This window comes from Salvelinus fontinalis, chromosome 1, assembly GCF_029448725.1.
Source record: "Salvelinus fontinalis isolate EN_2023a chromosome 1, ASM2944872v1, whole genome shotgun sequence".
NCBI classification, from domain to species: domain Eukaryota; kingdom Metazoa; phylum Chordata; class Actinopteri; order Salmoniformes; family Salmonidae; genus Salvelinus; species Salvelinus fontinalis.
In genome coordinates, this window is record NC_074665.1 from 78,089,901 (window position 1) to 78,107,541 (window position 17,641).

At 53.4% G+C, this 17,641-nt stretch overlaps 1 protein-coding gene and 2 long non-coding RNA genes across 3 annotated transcripts in view; all 3 read right to left on the reverse strand.

Annotated features, from left to right (window-relative positions):
- Positions 1-17,641, reverse strand: part of LOC129862299 (fatty acid synthase-like) — a 55,606-nt gene that overhangs the window by 24,997 nt on the left and 12,968 nt on the right. The window contains exons 5-17 of the mRNA XM_055933805.1: positions 16,454-16,654; positions 16,151-16,273; positions 14,940-15,055; positions 14,652-14,786; positions 14,050-14,536; positions 13,640-13,827; positions 13,234-13,423; positions 13,051-13,145; positions 12,750-12,884; positions 12,366-12,569; positions 4,618-4,733; positions 4,148-4,323; positions 3,746-3,937 (exon numbers count right to left, since the gene is read on the reverse strand). Of these exons, the coding sequence (XP_055789780.1) occupies positions 3,746-3,937; positions 4,148-4,323; positions 4,618-4,733; positions 12,366-12,569; positions 12,750-12,884; positions 13,051-13,145; positions 13,234-13,423; positions 13,640-13,827; positions 14,050-14,536; positions 14,652-14,786; positions 14,940-15,055; positions 16,151-16,273; positions 16,454-16,654 (2,358 nt within the window). The remainder of the gene's footprint in view (positions 1-3,745; positions 3,938-4,147; positions 4,324-4,617; positions 4,734-12,365; positions 12,570-12,749; positions 12,885-13,050; positions 13,146-13,233; positions 13,424-13,639; positions 13,828-14,049; positions 14,537-14,651; positions 14,787-14,939; positions 15,056-16,150; positions 16,274-16,453; positions 16,655-17,641) is intronic.
- LOC129862312 (uncharacterized) lies at positions 6,223-8,418 on the reverse strand. The gene is made up of 2 exons (XR_008760753.1): positions 6,563-8,418; positions 6,223-6,427 (listed from the first exon to the last, which is right to left on the reverse strand). It is a non-coding gene; the product is annotated as an uncharacterized LOC129862312 (long non-coding RNA).
- On the reverse strand, positions 8,569-12,328 carry LOC129862307 (uncharacterized). The gene is made up of 5 exons (XR_008760750.1): positions 12,015-12,328; positions 11,304-11,930; positions 10,470-11,261; positions 9,396-10,289; positions 8,569-9,353 (listed from the first exon to the last, which is right to left on the reverse strand). It is a non-coding gene; the product is annotated as an uncharacterized LOC129862307 (long non-coding RNA).

The window sequence follows — 17,641 nt, forward strand, 5'->3', positions numbered from 1 at the left end:
GAGAGAGAGGAGCGTGGGGGGAGAGAGCGAGAGAGAGAGTGGGGGGAGAGAGCGAGAGAGAGCGTGGGGGGAGAGAGCGAGAGAGAGAGCGTGGGGGGGAGAGAGCGAGAGAGAGAGTGGGGGGAGAGAGCGAGAGAGAGAGTGGGGGGGAGAGAGCGAGAGAGAGAGTGGGGGGAGAGAGCGAGAGAGAGAGCGGGGGGTGAGAGAGAGTAGGGGGAGAGAGCGAGAGAGAGAGAGCGTGGGGGGAGAGAGAGAGCGAGAGAGAGAGCGAGAGAGAGAGCGAGAGAGAGAGCGAGCGTGGGGGGAGAGAGAGAGCGAGAGAGAGAGCGAGCGTGGGGGAAGAGAGAGAGAGAGAGAGGGAGCATGGGGGAGAGAGAGAGAGAGAGCGAGCGTGGGGGAAGAGAGAGAGAGAGAGAGCGTGGGGGGAGAGAGAGAGAGAGAGAGAGAGAGAGAGAGAGAGAGAGAGAGAGAGAGAGAGAGAGAGAGAGCGTGGGGGAGAGAGAGAGCGTGGGGGAGAGAGAGAGCGTGGGTGAGAGAGAGAGAGAGCGTGGGGGAGAGAGAGAGAGAGCGTGGGGGAGAGAGAGAGAGAGCGTGGGGGAGAGAGAGAGCGAGCGTGGGGGAGAGAGAGAGCGAGAGAGAGAGAGCGTGGGGGGGAGAGAGCGAGAGAGAGAGAGCGTGGGGGGAGAGAGCGAGAGAGAGAGAGCGTGGGGGGAGAGAGCGAGAGAGAGAGCGTGGGGGGAGAGAGCGAGAGAGAGAGCGTGGGGGGAGAGAGCGAGAGAGAGAGTGGGGGGAGAGAGCGAGAGAGAGAGTGGGGGGGAGAGAGCGAGAGAGAGAGTGGGGGGGAGAGAGCGAGAGAGAGAGCGCGGGGGTGAGAGAGAGTGGGGGGAGAGAGCGAGAGAGAGAGAGCGTGGGGGGGAGAGAGAGAGAGCGTGGGGGGGAGAGAGAGAGAGCGTGGGGGGAGAGAGAGAGAGCGTGGGGGGGAGAGAGAGAGAGCGTGGGGGGGAGAGAGAGAGAGCCGTGGGGGGGAGAGAGAGAGAGCGTGGGGGGGGAGAGAGAGAGAGCGTGGGGGGGAGAGAGAGAGAGCGTGGGGGGGAGAGAGAGAGAGCGTGGGGGGAGAGAGAGAGAGCGTGGGGGGAGAGAGAGAGAGCGTGGGGAGGAGAGTGGGGGGAGAGAGAGAGCGTGGGGAGGAGAGAGAGAGAGCGTGGGGAGGAGAGAGAGAGAGCGTGGGGAGGAGAGTGGGGGGAGAGAGAGAGAGAAAGAGAGAGGCGTAGGGGGGAGAGAGAGCGCGGGGGGAGAGAGAGAGGGAGCGAGAGAGCGTAGGGGGAGAGAGAGCGCGGGGGAGAGAGAGAAGGGAGCGAGAGAGCGAGAGAGAGAGCGAGCGTGGGGGGAGAGAGAGAGCGTGGGGGAGAGAGAGAGAGAGAGAGTGGGGGGAGAGAGAGAGAGAGAGAGTGGGGGGAGAGAGAGAGAGAGAGTGGGGGAGAGAGAGAGAGAGAGTGGGGTAGAGAGAGAGAGAGAGTGGGGGGAGAGAGAGAGAGAGAGTGGGGGAGAGAGAGAGAGAGAGTGGGGGAGAGAGAGAGAGTGGGGGAGAGAGAGAGAGAGAGAGAGAGTGTGGGGGGAGAGAGCGAGAGAGAGAGTGGGGGGAGAGAGCGAGAGAGAGAGTAGGGGGAGAGAGCAAGAGAGAGAGAGCGTGGGGGGGAGAGAGAGAGCGTGGGGGGGAGAGAGAGTGGGGGGGAGAGAGAGAGAGCGTGGGGGGGAGAGAGAGAGAGAGAGAGTGGGGGGAGAGAGCGAGAGAGAGAGCGGGGGGAGAGAGCGAGAGAGAGAGCGGGGGGAGAGAGCGAGAGAGAGAGCAAGAGAGAGAGAGCGTGGGGGGGGAGAGAGAGAGCGTGGGGGGGGAGAGAGAGAGAGCGTGGGGGGGAGAGAGAGAGAGCGTGGGGGGGAGAGAGAGAGAGCGTGGGGGGGAGAGGAGAGAGAGCGTGGGGGGGAGAGAGTGAGAGAGAGAGTGGGGGGAGAGAGTGAGAGAGAGAGTGGGGGGAGAGAGCGAGAGAGAGAGTGGGGGGAGAGAGCGAGAGAGAGAGTGGGGGGAGAGAGCGAGAGAGAGAGTGGGGGGAGAGAGCGAGAGAGAGAGTGGGGGGAGAGAGCGAGAGAGAGAGCGGGGGGTGAGAGCGAGAGAGAGAGCAAGAGAGAGAGAGCGTGGGGGGAGAGAGAGAGAGCGTGGGGGGGAGAGAGAGAGAGCGTGGGGGGGAGAGAGAGAGAGCGTGGGGGGGGAGAGAGAGAGAGCGTGGGGGGGAGAGAGAGAGAGCGTGGGGGGGGAGAGAGAGAGAGCGTGGGGGGGAGAGAGAGAGAGCGTGGGGGGGAGAGAGAGAGAGCGTGGGGGGGAGAGAGAGAGAGCGTGGGGGGGAGAGAGAGAGAGCGTGGGGGGGAGAGAGAGAGAGCGAGGGGGGGAGAGAGAGAGAGCGTGGGGGGGAGAGAGAGAGAGCGTGGGGGGGAGAGAGAGGAGAGCGTGGGGGGGAGAGAGAGAGAGCGTGGGGGGGAGAGAGAGAGAGCGTGGGGGGGAGAGAGAGAGCGTGGGGAGGAGAGAGAGAGAGCGTGGGGAGGAGAGAGAGAGAGCGTGGGGAGGAGAGTGGGGGGAGAGAGAGAGAGAAAGAGAGAGCGCGGGGGAGAGAGAGAGGGAGCGAGAGAGCGAGAGAGAGAGCGAGCGTGGGGGAAGAGAGAGAGAGAGCGTGGGGGAGAGAGAGAGAGAGAGAGAGAGCGTGGGGGAGAGAGAGAGAGAGCGTGGGGGAGAGAGAGAGAGAGAGAGAGAGCGTGGGGGAGAGAGAGAGAGAGAGTGGGGGAGAGAGAGAGAGAGAGTGGGGGAGAGAGAGAGAGAGAGTGGGGGAGAGAGAGAGAGAGAGTGGGGGAGAGAGAGAGAGAGAGTGGGGGAGAGAGAGAGAGAGAGTGGGGGAGAGAGAGAGAGAGAGTGGGGGAGAGAGAGAGAGAGAGAGAGAGCGTGGGGGGAGAGAGCGAGAGAGAGAGCGGGGGGTGAGAGAGAGTAGGGGGATAGAGCGAGAGAGAGAGAGCGTGGGGGGGAGAGAGAGAGAGCGTGGGGGGGAGAGAGAGAGAGCGTGGGGGGGAGAGAGAGAGCGTGGGGGGGAGAGAGAGAGAGCGTGGGGGGAGAGAGAGAGAGCGTGGGGGGGAGAGAGAGAGAGCGTGGGGGGGAGAGAGAGAGAGCGTGGGGAGGAGAGTGGGGGGAGAGAGAGAGTGTGGGGGGGAGAGAGAGAGAGCGTGGGGAGGAGAGTGGGGGGAGAGAGAGAGTGTGGGGGGGAGAGAGAGAGAGAGCGTGGGGAGGAGAGAGAGAGAGCGTGGGGAGGAGAGAGAGAGAGCGTGGGGAGGAGAGAGAGAGAGCGTGGGGAGGAGAGAGAGAGAGCGTGGGGAGGAGAGTGGGGGGAGAGAGAGAGAGAAAGAGAGAGCGTAGGGGGAGAGAGAGCATGAGGGAGAGAGAGAGAGAGAGCGCGGGGGAGAGAGAGAGGGAGCGAGAGAGAGCGCGGGGGAGAGAGAGAGGGAGAGAGAGAGCGTAGGGAGAGAGCATGAGGGAGAGAGAGAGAGAGAGGGGGAGAGAGAGAGAGAGAGGGGGAGAGAGAGAGAGAGCGGGGGAGCGCACATTGAAGGTCAGAAACGAACCACAGCAAAAGATTGACAACCCAAACAGGCAACCAGTGATTGAACTCCTCCCCTGCCTTCATCCAACCCTTCTCCATCCCTCTCTCACCAGTCTTGGGTAAGATGGTGGCCCTGTGGATGGTGACGTCCTCAAAGGTGACAGGAGTGGTTTCCATGACAACTCCCAGGCTCCTTACCAGGGTCCTCCAGGCTAGCACCAGATAACCCGTGGCCGGGTACAAGACACGCCCATCGATGCAGTGGCCAATCATATAGTAGTCTGGAGACTCTGGGTTCATGTCTAGGGGGAGAGGAGATCAACTCTGTTATTGTCTGATAGAGTGTGTGTGTGTGTGTGTGTGTGTGTGTGTGTGTGTGTGTGTGTGTGTGTGTGTGTGTGTGTGTGTGTGTGTGTGTGTGTGTGTGTGTGTGTGTGTGTGTGTGTGTGTGTGTGTGTGTACGTACAAGTTTGTAAGTGTGTATTCTGTGTCGGTGTATGCATGTCTCTCACCGATGTTATAGATGGTAGCTGAGGTGGACCCTCCAGAACCAGAAGGGAAGTCCTCAGCCTTGGGTACGTCCCAGGTCTGGGTGTGGTCCCACTGCACCAGGGGGGAGATCAGAGGGGTGCCCGCGGGCACCGGGTACTCCACGAGCGGGTACAGCTGCTTACTGTCCACGTTGATCCTGGACACAAAGGAGAGATGCTTGGTATTTAGACATATGACCCAAGTATAGCTTTCTAGGACTCAAAACTAAACATTTTACATGCATGTTTTGGCTTGTACTATGGACCATCAGAGTTTATGAGAGTAAAATGATGTCAAAGCAAGGTCAGAAGGCCATCTTGCAGTATTGGGACATAGCTGGTGTCTTTATTAAAACAACAACACCAGATAGCTGAATTAGGTTGACAATAGAATAGCATCAGTTGCATAATGATAACATCAGAGGCATGGCATGTCAGCAGCAGGTACGGACCCGTTCATGTAGACCGTGCCGATGTGAGAGAGGAAGAACTCCAGGTTGTTGGCATGGCCTCTCCTCATCAAGGGCAGGATGGAACATGTGGGCTTCAGGCTGCGCTTCAGGATCGCCTGCAGGGGGAGACAGAGCACGGTTTCACACAGAGTAATGACCACAAAAGCTACAGCCAGAAGTTTACATACACCTTAGCCAAATACATTTAAAAACTCAGTTTTTCACAATTCCTGACATTTAATCCGAGTAAAAAATCCCTGTCTTAGGTCAGTTAGGATCACCACTTTATTTTAAGAATGTGAAATGTCAGAATAATAGTATAAATAATGATTTATTTCAGCTTTTATTTCTTTCATCACATTCTCAGTGGGTCAGAAGTTTACATACACTCAATTAGTATTTGGTAGCATTGCCTTTAAATTGATGAACTTGGGTCAAACGTTTAGGGTAGCCTTCCACAAGCTTCCCACAATAAATTCCTCCTGACAGAGCTGGTGTAACCGAGTCAGGTTCGTAGGCCTCCTTGCTCGCACACACTTTTTCAGTTCTGCCCACAAATGTTCTATGGGATTGAGGTCAGGGCTTTGTGATGGCCACTCCAATACCTTGACTTTGTTGTCCTTAAGCCATTTTGCAACAGCTTTGGAAGTATGCTTGGGGTCATTGTCCATTTGGAAGACCCATTTGTGACCAAGCTTTAACTTCCTGACTGATGTCTTGAGATGTTGCTTCAATATATGTACCATCTATTTTGTGAAGTGCACCAGTCCCTCCTGCAGCAAAGCACCCCCACAACATGATGCTGCCACCCCCGTGCTTCACGGTTGGGATGGTGTTCTTCGGCTTGTAAGCGTCCCCCTTTTTCCCCCAAACATAACGATGGTCATTATGGCCAAACAGTTCTATTTTTGTTTCATCAGACCAGAGGATATTTCTCAAAAAAGTACAATCTTTGTCCCCATGTGCAGTTGCAAACCGTAGTCTGGCTTTTTTATGGTGGTTTTGGAGCAGTGGCTTCTTCCTTGCTGAGCGGCCTTTCAGGTTATGTCGGTATACGACTCATTCTACTGTGGATATAGATACTTTTGTACCTGTTTCCTCCAGCATCTTCACAAGGTCCTTTGCTGTTGTTCTGGGATTGATTTGCACTTTTCACACCAAAGTACGTCCATCTCTAGGAGACAGAACGCATCTCCTTCCTGAGCAGTATGACGGCTGCGTGGTCCCATGGTGTTTATACTTGCATACTATTGTTTGTACAGATGAACGTGGTAGATTTTCCCATGATGTCAAGCAAAGAGGCACTGAGTTTGAAGGTAGGCCTTGAAATACATCCACAAGTACACCTCCAATTGACTCAAATGATGTCAATTAGCCTATCAGAAGCTTCTAAAGCCATGACATCATTTTCTGGAATTTTCCAAGCTGTTTAAAGGCACAGTCAACTTAGTGTATGTAAACTTCTTACCCACTGGAATTGTGATACAGTGAATTATAAGTGAAATAATCTGTGAACAATTGTTGGAGAAATTACTTGTGTCATGCACAAAGTAGACGTCCTAACCGACTTGCCAAAACTATAGTTTGTTAATAAGAAACTTGTGGAGTGGTTGAAAAACAAGTTTTATTGACTCCAACCTAAATGTATGTAGACTTCCGACTTCCACTGTAAGTATGTGCATCCATTTTTGTCAGGTGTGTGTGTGTTTCTGAGAGGAGAAAATGGTCATATTGTGACACTGTGTATTCGCAGCAGTAGTGAATGAGTGGAGCCATCTCCTCCTGTGTGTGTCTATATAGCTAGTCTAACCTGCAGCAGAGCGCGTGGTGCTGTCTATATAGCGTGTAGTCTAACCTGCAGCAGAGCGTGTGGTGCTGTCTATATAGCGTGTAGTCTAACCTGCAGCAGAGCGCGTGGTGCTGTCTATATAGCGTGTAGTCTAACCTGCAGCAGAGCGTGTGGTGCTGTCTATATAGCTAGTCTAACCTGCAGCAGAGCGCGTGGTGCTGTCTATATAGCGTGTAGTCTAACCTGCAGCAGAGCGCGTGGTGCTGTCTATATAGCGTGTAGTCTAACCTGCAGCAGAGCGCGTGGTGCTGTCTATATAGCGTGTAGTCTAACCTGCAGCAGAGCGCGTGGTGCTGTCTATATAGCGTGTAGTCTAACCTGCAGCAGAGCGTGTGGTGCTGTCTATATAGCGTGTAGTCTAACCTGCAGCAGAGCGCGTGGTGCTGTCTATATAGCGTGTAGTCTAACCTGCAGCAGAGCGCGTGGTGCTGTCTATATAGCGTGTAGTCTAACCTGCAGCAGAGCGTGTGGTGCTGTCTATATAGCGTGTAGTCTAACCTGCAGCAGAGCGCGTGGTGCTGTCTATATAGCGTGTAGTCTAACCTGCAGCAGAGCGTGTGGTGCTGTCTATATAGCTAGTCTAACCTGCAGCAGAGCGCGTGGTGCCGTCTATATAGCGTGTAGTCTAACCTGCAGCAGAGCGCGTGGTGCTGTCTATATAGCGTGTAGTCTAACCTGCAGCAGAGCGCGTGGTGCTGTCTATATAGCGTGTAGTCTAACCTGCAGCAAAGCGCGTGGTGCTGTCTATATAGCGTGTAGTCTAACCTGCAGCAGAGCGTGGTGCCGTCTATATAGCGTGTAGTCTAACCTGCAGCAGAGCGTGTGGTGCTGTCTATATAGCTAGTCTAACCTGCAGCAGAGCGCGTGGTGCTGTCTATATAGCGTGTAGTCTAACCTGCAGCAGAGCGCGTGGTGCTGTCTATATAGCGTGTAGTCTAACCTGCAGCAGAGCGCGTGGTGCTGTCTATATAGCTAGTCTAACCTGCAGCAGAGCGCGTGGTGCTGTCTATATAGCTAGTCTAACCTGCAGCAGAGCGCGTGGTGCTGTCTATATAGCGTGTAGTCTAACCTGCAGCAGAGCGCGTGGTGCTGTCTATATAGCGTGTAGTCTAACCTGCAGCAGAGCGTGTGGTGCTGTCTATATAGCGTGTAGTCTAACCTGCAGCAGAGCGCGTGGTGCTGTCTATATAGCGTGTAGTCTAACCTGCAGCAGAGCGCGTGGTGCTGTCTATATAGCGTGTAGTCTAACCTGCAGCAGAGCGCGTGGTGCTGTCTATATAGCGTGTAGTCTAACCTGCAGCAGAGCGCGTGGTGCTGTCTATATAGCGTGTAGTCTAACCTGCAGCAGAGCGCGTGGTGCTGTCTATATAGCGTGTAGTCTAACCTGCAGCAGAGCGTGTGGTGCTGTCTATATAGCGTGTAGTCTAACCTGCAGCAGAGCGTGTGGTGCTGTCTATATAGCGTGTAGTCTAACCTGCAGCAGAGCGCGTGGTGCTGTCTATATAGCTAGTCTAACCTGCAGCAGAGCGCGTGGTGCTGTCTATATAGCGTGTAGTCTAACCTGCAGCAGAGCGTGTGGTGCTGTCTATATAGCGTGTAGTCTAACCTGCAGCAGAGCGCGTGGTGCTGTCTATATAGCGTGTAGTCTAACCTGCAGCAGAGCGCGTGGTGCTGTCTATATAGCTAGTCTAACCTGCAGCAGAGCGCGTGGTGCTGTCTATATAGCGTGTAGTCTAACCTGCAGCAGAGCGTGTGGTGCTGTCTATATAGCGTGTAGTCTAACCTGCAGCAGAGCGTGTGGTGCTGTCTATATAGCGTGTAGTCTAACCTGCAGCAGAGCGCGTGGTGCTGTCTATATAGCGTGTAGTCTAACCTGCAGCAGAGCGCGTGGTGCTGTCTATATAGCGTGTAGTCTAACCTGCAGCAGAGCGTGTGGTGCTGTCTATATAGCGTGTTGTCTAACCTGCAGCAGAGCGTGTGGTGCTATCTATATAGCGTGTAGTCTAACCTGCAGCAGAGCGTGTGGTGCTGTCTATATAGCGTGTAGTCTAACCTGCAGCAGAGCGCGTGGTGCTGTCTATATAGCTAGTCTAACCTGCAGCAGAGCGCATGGTGCTGTCTATATAGCGTGTAGTCTAACCTGCAGCAGAGCGCGTGGTGCTGTCTATATAGCGTGTAGTCTAACCTGCAGCAGAGCGCGTGGTGCTGTCTATATAGCGTGTAGTCTAACCTGCAGCAGAGCGTGTGGTGCTGTCTATATAGCGTGTAGTCTAACCTGCAGCAGAGCGCGTGGTGCTGTCTATATAGCTAGTCTAACCTGCAGCAGAGCGCGTGGTGCTGTCTATATAGCTAGTCTAACCTGCAGCAGAGCGCGTGGTGCTGTCTATATAGCGTGTAGTCTAACCTGCAGCAGAGCGCATGGTGCTGTCTATATAGCGTGTAGTCTAACCTGCAGCAGAGCGTGTGGTGCTGTCTATATAGCGTGTAGTCTAACCTGCAGCAGAGCGCGTGGTGCTGTCTATATAGCGTGTAGTCTAACCTGCAGCAGAGCGTGTGGTGCTGTCTATATAGCTAGTCTAACCTGCAGCAGAGCGCGTGGTGCTGTCTATATAGCGTGTAGTCTAACCTGCAGCAGAGCGCGTGGTGCTGTCTATATAGCGTGTAGTCTAACCTGCAGCAGAGCGCGTGGTGCTGTCTATATAGCTAGTCTAACCTGCAGCAGAGCGCGTGGTGCTGTCTATATAGCTAGTCTAACCTGCAGCAGAGCGTGTGGTGCTGTCTATATAGCTAGTCTAACCTGCAGCAGAGCGCGTGGTGCTGTCTATATAGCGTGTAGTCTAACCTGCAGCAGAGCGCGTGGTGCTGTCTATATAGCGTGTAGTCTAACCTGCAGCAGAGCGTGTGGTGCTGTCTATATAGCTAGTCTAACCTGCAGCAGAGCGTGTGGTGCTGTCTATATAGCGTGTAGTCTAACCTGCAGCAGAGCGTGTGGTGCTGTCTATATAGCGTGTAGTCTAACCTGCAGCAGAGCGTGTGGTGCTGTCTATATAGCGTGTAGTCTAACCTGCAGCAGAGCGCGTGGTGCTGTCTATATAGCGTGTAGTCTAACCTGCAGCAGAGCGCGTGGTGCTGTCTATATAGCGTGTAGTCTAACCTGCAGCAGAGCGCGTGGTGCTGTCTATATAGCGTGTAGTCTAACCTGCAGCAGAGCGCGTGGTGCTGTCTATATAGCTAGTCTAACCTGCAGCAGAGCGCGTGGTGCTGTCTATATAGCGTGTAGTCTAACCTGCAGCAGAGCGCGTGGTGCTGTCTATATAGCGTGTAGTCTAACCTGCAGCAGAGCGTGTGGTGCTGTCTATATAGCGTGTAGTCTAACCTGCAGCAGAGCGTGTGGTGCTGTCTATATAGCGTGTAGTCTAACCTGCAGCAGAGCGCGTGGTGCTGTCTATATAGCGTGTAGTCTAACCTGCAGCAGAGCGCGTGGTGCTGTCTATATAGCGTGTAGTCTAACCTGCAGCAGAGCGCGTGGTGCTGTCTATATAGCGTGTAGTCTAACCTGCAGCAGAGCGTGTGGTGCTGTCTATATAGCGTGTAGTCTAACCTGCAGCAGAGCGCGTGGTGCTGTCTATATAGCGTGTAGTCTAACCTGCAGCAGAGCGCGTGGTGCTGTCTATATAGCGTGTAGTCTAACCTGCAGCAGAGCGCGTGGTGCTGTCTATATAGCGTGTAGTCTAACCTGCAGCAGAGCGTGTGGTGCTGTCTATATAGCGTGTAGTCTAACCTGCAGCAGAGCGCGTGGTGCTGTCTATATAGCTAGTCTAACCTGCAGCAGAGCGTGTGGTGCTGTCTATATAGCGTGTAGTCTAACCTGCAGCAGAGCGTGTGGTGCTGTCTATATAGCGTGTAGTCTAACCTGCAGCAGAGCGTGTGGTGCTGTCTATATAGCGTGTAGTCTAACCTGCAGCAGAGCGTGTGGTGCTGTCTATATAGCGTGTAGTCTAACCTGCAGCAGAGCGTGTGGTGCTGTCTATATAGCTAGTCTAACCTGCAGCAGAGCGCGTGGTGCTGTCTATATAGCTAGTCTAACCTGCAGCAGAGCGCGTGGTGCTGTCTATATAGCGTGTAGTCTAACCTGCAGCAGAGCGCGTGGTGCTGTCTATATAGCGTGTAGTCTAACCTGCAGCAGAGCGTGTGGTGCTGTCTATATAGCGTGTAGTCTAACCTGCAGCAGAGCGCGTGGTGCTGTCTATATAGCGTGTAGTCTAACCTGCAGCAGAGCGCGTGGTGCTGTCTATATAGCGTGTAGTCTAACCTGCAGCAGAGCGTGTGGTGCTGTCTATATAGCGTGTAGTCTAACCTGCAGCAGAGCGTGTGGTGCTGTCTATATAGCGTGTAGTCTAACCTGCAGCAGAGCGCGTGGTGCTGTCTATATAGCTAGTCTAACCTGCAGCAGAGCGCGTGGTGCTGTCTATATAGCTAGTCTAACCTGCAGCAGAGCGCGTGGTGCTGTCTATATAGCGTGTAGTCTAACCTGCAGCAGAGCGCGTGGTGCTGTCTATATAGCTAGTCTAACCTGCAGCAGAGCGCGTGGTGCTGTCTATATAGCTAGTCTAACCTGCAGCAGAGCGCGTGGTGCTGTCTATATAGCGTGTAGTCTAACCTGCAGCAGAGCGTGTGGTGCTGTCTATATAGCGTGTAGTCTAACCTGCAGCAGAGCGTGTGGTGCTGTCTATATAGCGTGTAGTCTAACCTGCAGCAGAGCGCGTGGTGCTGTCTATATAGCGTGTAGTCTAACCTGCAGCAGAGCGTGTGGTGCTGTCTATATAGCTAGTCTAACCTGCAGCAGAGCGTGTGGTGCTGTCTATATAGCGTGTAGTCTAACCTGCAGCAGAGCGCGTGGTGCTGTCTATATAGCGTGTAGTCTAACCTGCAGCAGAGCGCGTGGTGCTGTCTATATAGCGTGTAGTCTAACCTGCAGCAGAGCGTGTGGTGCTGTCTATATAGCGTGTAGTCTAACCTGCAGCAGAGCGTGTGGTGCTGTCTATATAGCTAGTCTAACCTGCAGCAGAGCGCGTGGTGCTGTCTATATAGCGTGTAGTCTAACCTGCAGCAGAGCGCGTGGTGCTGTCTATATAGCGTGTAGTCTAACCTGCAGCAGAGCGCGTGGTGCTGTCTATATAGCGTGTAGTCTAACCTGCAGCAGAGCGTGTGGTGCTGTCTATATAGCGTGTAGTCTAACCTGCAGCAGAGCGCGTGGTGCTGTCTATATAGCGTGTAGTCTAACCTGCAGCAGAGCGCGTGGTGCTGTCTATATAGCGTGTAGTCTAACCTGCAGCAGAGCGCGTGGTGCTGTCTATATAGCGTGTAGTCTAACCTGCAGCAGAGCGCGTGGTGCTGTCTATATAGCGTGTAGTCTAACCTGCAGCAGAGCGCGTGGTGCTGTCTATATAGCGTGTAGTCTAACCTGCAGCAGAGCGTGTGGTGCTGTCTATATAGCTAGTCTAACCTGCAGCAGAGCGCGTGGTGCTGTCTATATAGCTAGTCTAACCTGCAGCAGAGCGTGTGGTGCTGTCTATATAGCGTGTAGTCTAACCTGCAGCAGAGCGTGTGGTGCTGTCTATATAGCGTGTAGTCTAACCTGCAGCAGAGCGCGTGGTGCTGTCTATATAGCGTGTAGTCTAACCTGCAGCAGAGCGCGTGGTGCTGTCTATATAGCGTGTAGTCTAACCTGCAGCAGAGCGCGTGGTGCTGTCTATATAGCGTGTAGTCTAACCTGCAGCAGAGCGTGTGGTGCTGTCTATATAGCTAGTCTAACCTGCAGCAGAGCGCGTGGTGCTGTCTATATAGCTAGTCTAACCTGCAGCAGAGCGTGTGGTGCTGTCTATATAGCTAGTCTAACCTGCAGCAGAGCGTGTGGTGCTATCTCCACAACCACAGCGTTATCAGGCACCAGGCTCAGGCCCTCCTGGAAGAGGACAGGGCTGACCAGGTTATTACAATGGTACTCTGCTGAGGAGTACAGAGCCAGCGGGCTGTCCCAGTCCTTCTGGGGGATAGATGTACTGATCCACCTGGAAGACCTCAGCTTAGGCTCCTTGATCACCTACAAAGGGGGACGAGAGAGAGAGGAAGAGAGAGAGCAAAAAGTAAGTTCATTTGGCAGATGTCTTGAAATGAAATGATTTTCTAGTGTAAAGGAATGGTTCAGTTCCTGAAGGTAGTTTAGATTCTCGTCCTGAAATGACAGTTAAAAGCCCAAACCGTTTGACACATGTCATCTTACCCTCTTGAGAGCAGCCAGCAGGGCGGGAGCGATGGAGGCCATGTAGTAAGAATGGAAGGCTACACCAGCACTACGAACCTCCTTGGCAAACACACCACTCTCCTTCAGCTCTGATACAAACCGACTCACTGCCTCCTGCATACAGAAAGCAGGTGCACAGTGCCAGTTTCAGGCGGATGGTTTTCACAGACAAAAATGTAGGTTACAGACAGAATTGGTCTCAACAGTATAAAAGGATCTTTGACAATGTATAACTCTAATGGTAGATACAACTGCAAGGATTTGGACCAAAATGTGTTACCGCAGGGCCAGAGATGGTGACGGTGTCTTCAGCGTTGTGACAGGCTGGAACCACACCCTGGGGACATTGTGCCTTACACTCTGCCCAGGTCAGACCTGAAGAAGAGAGAGCGAGTTAGAGGCAACCCAACTGAACTCAATTCAAAACACATATACACGAGCACACACACACACAGGTCCTTACCGACTGCAGCCATGCCACCAGGGGGCAGGTTAGCTTCGTTAATGGACCTCCCTCTCCAGTATGCTGCCAGGATAGCCTCACTGTGACTGAGGGATCCGTCGGCATAGCCACAGGCCAGCTCTCCCACACTGTGGCCCACAATGCCGTCTGGCTGCAGACCCAGCTTCTGGAGCAGGTCAATCTGGGCGATCTGAGAGGGGGGGACAGACAGACAGGGGTTATCTTTAGGAACCTAGTACAACACCTTGATATGTAAGAGGCATTGTGTGGTCTATGGATGAGAATACAGTCCTATGTCCATAGCCTTTTGGTTTCAGTGCCATTTCCCCCCTCTTAGTTAAAATGGTGCCCCTCCCTTTGTAAAAATGGTGATCTGCTCTTAGTTAAGAGGACTGCACCAGCGTACCTGTATGGCAGCGAGGCCTACGAAGGCTTGGATGGTGTCCTCGAAGGTGCTCTCATCAGCCTCCATGAGCAGACTGGACACACACATCCCCGTGTCCTTCAATGCTAAGTCCGAACGCAAGATGGACTCGCGGAACTCTGGCAGCTGCATCAGACTGCGGCCCATCCCACCCCACTGGGTGCCCATACCTGAGAGATACACAACACACACGCACCTCTGAACCTCTTTGCTTTCATCACTCGAGGTAGAAGTTGCCCTTAACAACAGATACAGGAACACATTACCCTGCCCCCAACACTAACACAAACACCAACCATTGGGCTGGGGATTGAATAAATGCTACATCTGACCCTGTAGCAGCGGTTAGAGGTAACTTCTCATTTCCTCTCCTACCCAGTCCTCTCTCTTACCTGAGCAGACATACCACAGTGGTCTGGGCGTGGCCTCAGTCTTCTGCACCTCTGTGACATCATCCTTGGAGCCAATCAGAGCGTAGCCCCTGTAGGGCATCCCCGCTGTGGGAGCCCCAGACACCTCGTTCAGCAGACACAGGAAGTTGTCATTGTCCGAGTGTTCCTTCCCCTTGCTGAGGAGGGTGGAGACAGCCTCCTCTGTGCGCCCGCAGGCCTGAAGGAGCCTGGGTACTGGAGAGGACTCAGAGGGGATCTTGGGGGGAGCTTTGACGTTTTTTGGGGTGTCAAAACCAGGGGGGCGGAGGATCACGTGAACGTTGGAGCCTCCAAATCCGAAGGAGTTGATCCCAACGATGCCGCCGCGGACTGGTATGGGCTCGTTGACGACGCGGAGGCGGCCGTCACTAAGGGCAGGGATGTCGGTGTTGGGGCTGTTGAAGTGGATGTTGGGAGCCCACACACCTCGCTCCAGAGACAACACGACCTGGAGGGTGAGAGAGAGACAAGTCTTAGTGTTGGGCTTGGCCAAAAGCCTGCACATATTGTGACTTTGTACACGACAACAGGTGTTCTAGAGGTTAACCCAGACCAGTTCTCACCTTGGCCAGAGCAGACAGGCCAGAGGCGGGCTCTGGGTGGCCCATGTTGGACTTGGTGGACCCAATGAGCAGCGGGTCACGCTTTGATTGACAGAACACACTGACAATCCCATTCACTTCCTGTGGGTCGCCGACCTGGAAGGAGAATGGACTGAGGTCACCAGGGGAACCAGATGTATCGGGGGGAGGAATGGGATAGAACACCGTCCACAGAACATTCTGGAAAATGACGTTATTGGTGTGGTGGTGACATGATCCAACAACAATGAATCAAGTGTGTGTGTTCACCTTGGTCCCGGTGCCATGGGCCTCTATGTACTCCACCTGGTCAGGTGTGATGTTGACCTCCTGGTAGAGAGAACGTACCAGCCGCTGCTGCATCTCACCTGAAGGGAACGTCACACCTGGGACAAACACCTCAATCAATGAATTGGTATTTTCTGTAGCCATTCATAGAGAACTGTTATGTAATGTTGTATTACAAATGTCACCCACATGGCTAAGAGCAGTGTAGGGATAGGTTGCCCCTGATCTCGGGTCAGTTTTGCATTTTCAGCACTAATGGTAAAGGCTTGAGGGAGGGGAAGCTGATCCTAGATCTGTACCTGAGAAAACATTACCCCGGAGGAGCAAAGAACTGTTGCACTTCATGGGGCCGGCCAGGCTTCAAATTACGGCAGACCAGTATGTTGTGACTGGATCACCAGTCTGGGAGTGTGTTTACTGTTGTGTGTGACAGGCAGACAGACTTGGCAGAGCAGAGGGAGGGGGGCATGGGGGCGAAGTGTGGTATGGAATATCTTAAAAAGCTGACCGGCCACTAGTGGTATCCAGAAGCTGTCAGGTATGTGTTCCTGTGTCACACGCCAGAGAATGTGTCCAGCTCTTCAGCCAGCAGCACTAAGGCCAGCAGCACTAAGTGTGTGAGGAATGACTGGGAATCTCTATTACACTCCCCACATCAGTCCATCTGTACTTCAAAGAGTTGGACCTGGCACTTCCTGGGTGCTAACTAGATTACACCACAGATAACAGGGGAGTTACCCTGTGGCATCAGGAAAACAGTGGGTGGTTCAGTGAGGCTTCACAACCCATTGGAAAATAGACCAAAAGGGATTATGGGAAATGCAACAGAGGCCAAGGGAATTGTGTTTCTCCACAAAAATAATGTTTCTACTGGGTTACTGCTTGGCATTTACAGTACAGGGCACATACGTAAGGCTGGTTGGTTTCACGTTGGTGTGAAAATTGTTGTGAAAATTATATGTAACCTACCAGAGAGTTAGGCAGAAATATGACAATGTAGCTTACAATATTAAAACCCTTTTAGATCTGGGAGATGTTTTAAGAGATGTGCTAGAGGTGCATATAAGACAGAAACCATGCTAGGTTTGAGAATTCTTCCTCTCGGTGCCTTGGGGATAGTGACTAGGTGCAGGGTTTCATTCCAGACTGGGCAGGTACCCTCAGTGGTGTGTTATAATGAGGCGTTCTCTCACCCTGCTCCTTGTATCCGTCAGTGTTGTTACCAGCGTTGAGTACCGTGGCGTATACCCTCTTAGCCATGGAGCGTCTGGTCAAAAGCACCGCCACCGCAGCCTCTGAACGACAGTACCCGTTTCCTGGGGGGAACACATAGAGGAGCGCACCAGGAAGTAATGTTAGTGTGCTTTCAGGGCCAAACCAGGAAATAGTGCTGCTGTATGTGGGTGTGCTTTCAGCATGAGAAGCATTTTATCTCCAACATTTAATGCTGCACATTGCTCCATTCTGAACACAACCCAGGCCTCTCACCCTCTTACCTGAGGAGTCGAAGGACTTGCAGGTTCCGTCCGGACTGAGCATGCCCAGCTTCATGAACTGCACCGAGGTGTTTGGCTTGAGCAGCAGGTTGACCCCTCCTACCAGGGCGGAGTCACAGTGTCCGTGGCGAATGGCGTTGAAGGCGTTCTCCAAAGCCAATAGGCTGGAGGAGCAGGCAGTGTCGATTGCTGTGCTAGGGCCTGGAGGGACAGAGAGATGGTAAGAGATGAGAGAGAGAGGGGGACAAAGAGATGAGAGAGAGAGAGAGAGGGACAGAGAGAGAGAGAGAGGGACAGAGAGATGAGAGAGAGGGACAGAGAGATGAGAGAGAGGGACAGAGAGATGAGAGAGAGGGACAGAGAGATGAGAGAGAGGGACAGAGAGAGAGAGAGAGAGAGAAGGGACAGAGATGGTGAGAGAGGGGTACAGAGAGATAAGAGAGGAGGAGAGAGACAGAGAGATGGTAAGAGAGGAGGAGAGAGACAGAGAGATGGTAAGAGAGGAGGAGAGAGACAGAGAGATGGTAAGAGAGGAGGAGAGAGACAGAGAGATGGTAAGAGAGGAGGAGAGAGACAGAGAGATGGTAAGAGAGGAGGAGAGAGACAGAGAGATGGTAAGAGAGGAGGAGAGAGACAGAGAGATGGTAAGAGAGGAGGAGAGAGACAGAGAGATGGTAAGAGAGGAGGAGAGAGACAGAGAGATGGTAAGAGAGGAGGAGAGAGATGGTGAGAGAGAGAGGGACGGTAAGAGAGAGAGGGGGACAGAGAGATGGTGAGAGAGAGATGGTGAGAGAGAGGGACAGAGAGGAGGAGAGAGAGGGACAGAGAGATGGTAAGAGAGGAGGAGAGAGAGATGAGACAAAGGAGAACGTTGAGTGAAGGATAGGGATAAAAAAAAAAAAAACTTTTTCTCCCCAATTTCGTGGTATCCAATTGTTAGTAGTTACTATCTTGTCTCAGCACTACAACTCCCATACGGGCTCGGGAGAGACGAAGGTCGAAAGCCATGCGTCCTCCGAAACACAACCCAACCAAGCCGCACTGCTTCTTAACACATCGTGCATCCATCCCGGAAGCCAGCTGTCCCTCTCTCTCTCTCACCAATGTGTCGGAGGAAACACCGTGCACCTGGCGACCTGGTTAGCGTGCACTGCGCCCGGCCCGCCACAGGAGCCGCTAGAGTGCGAT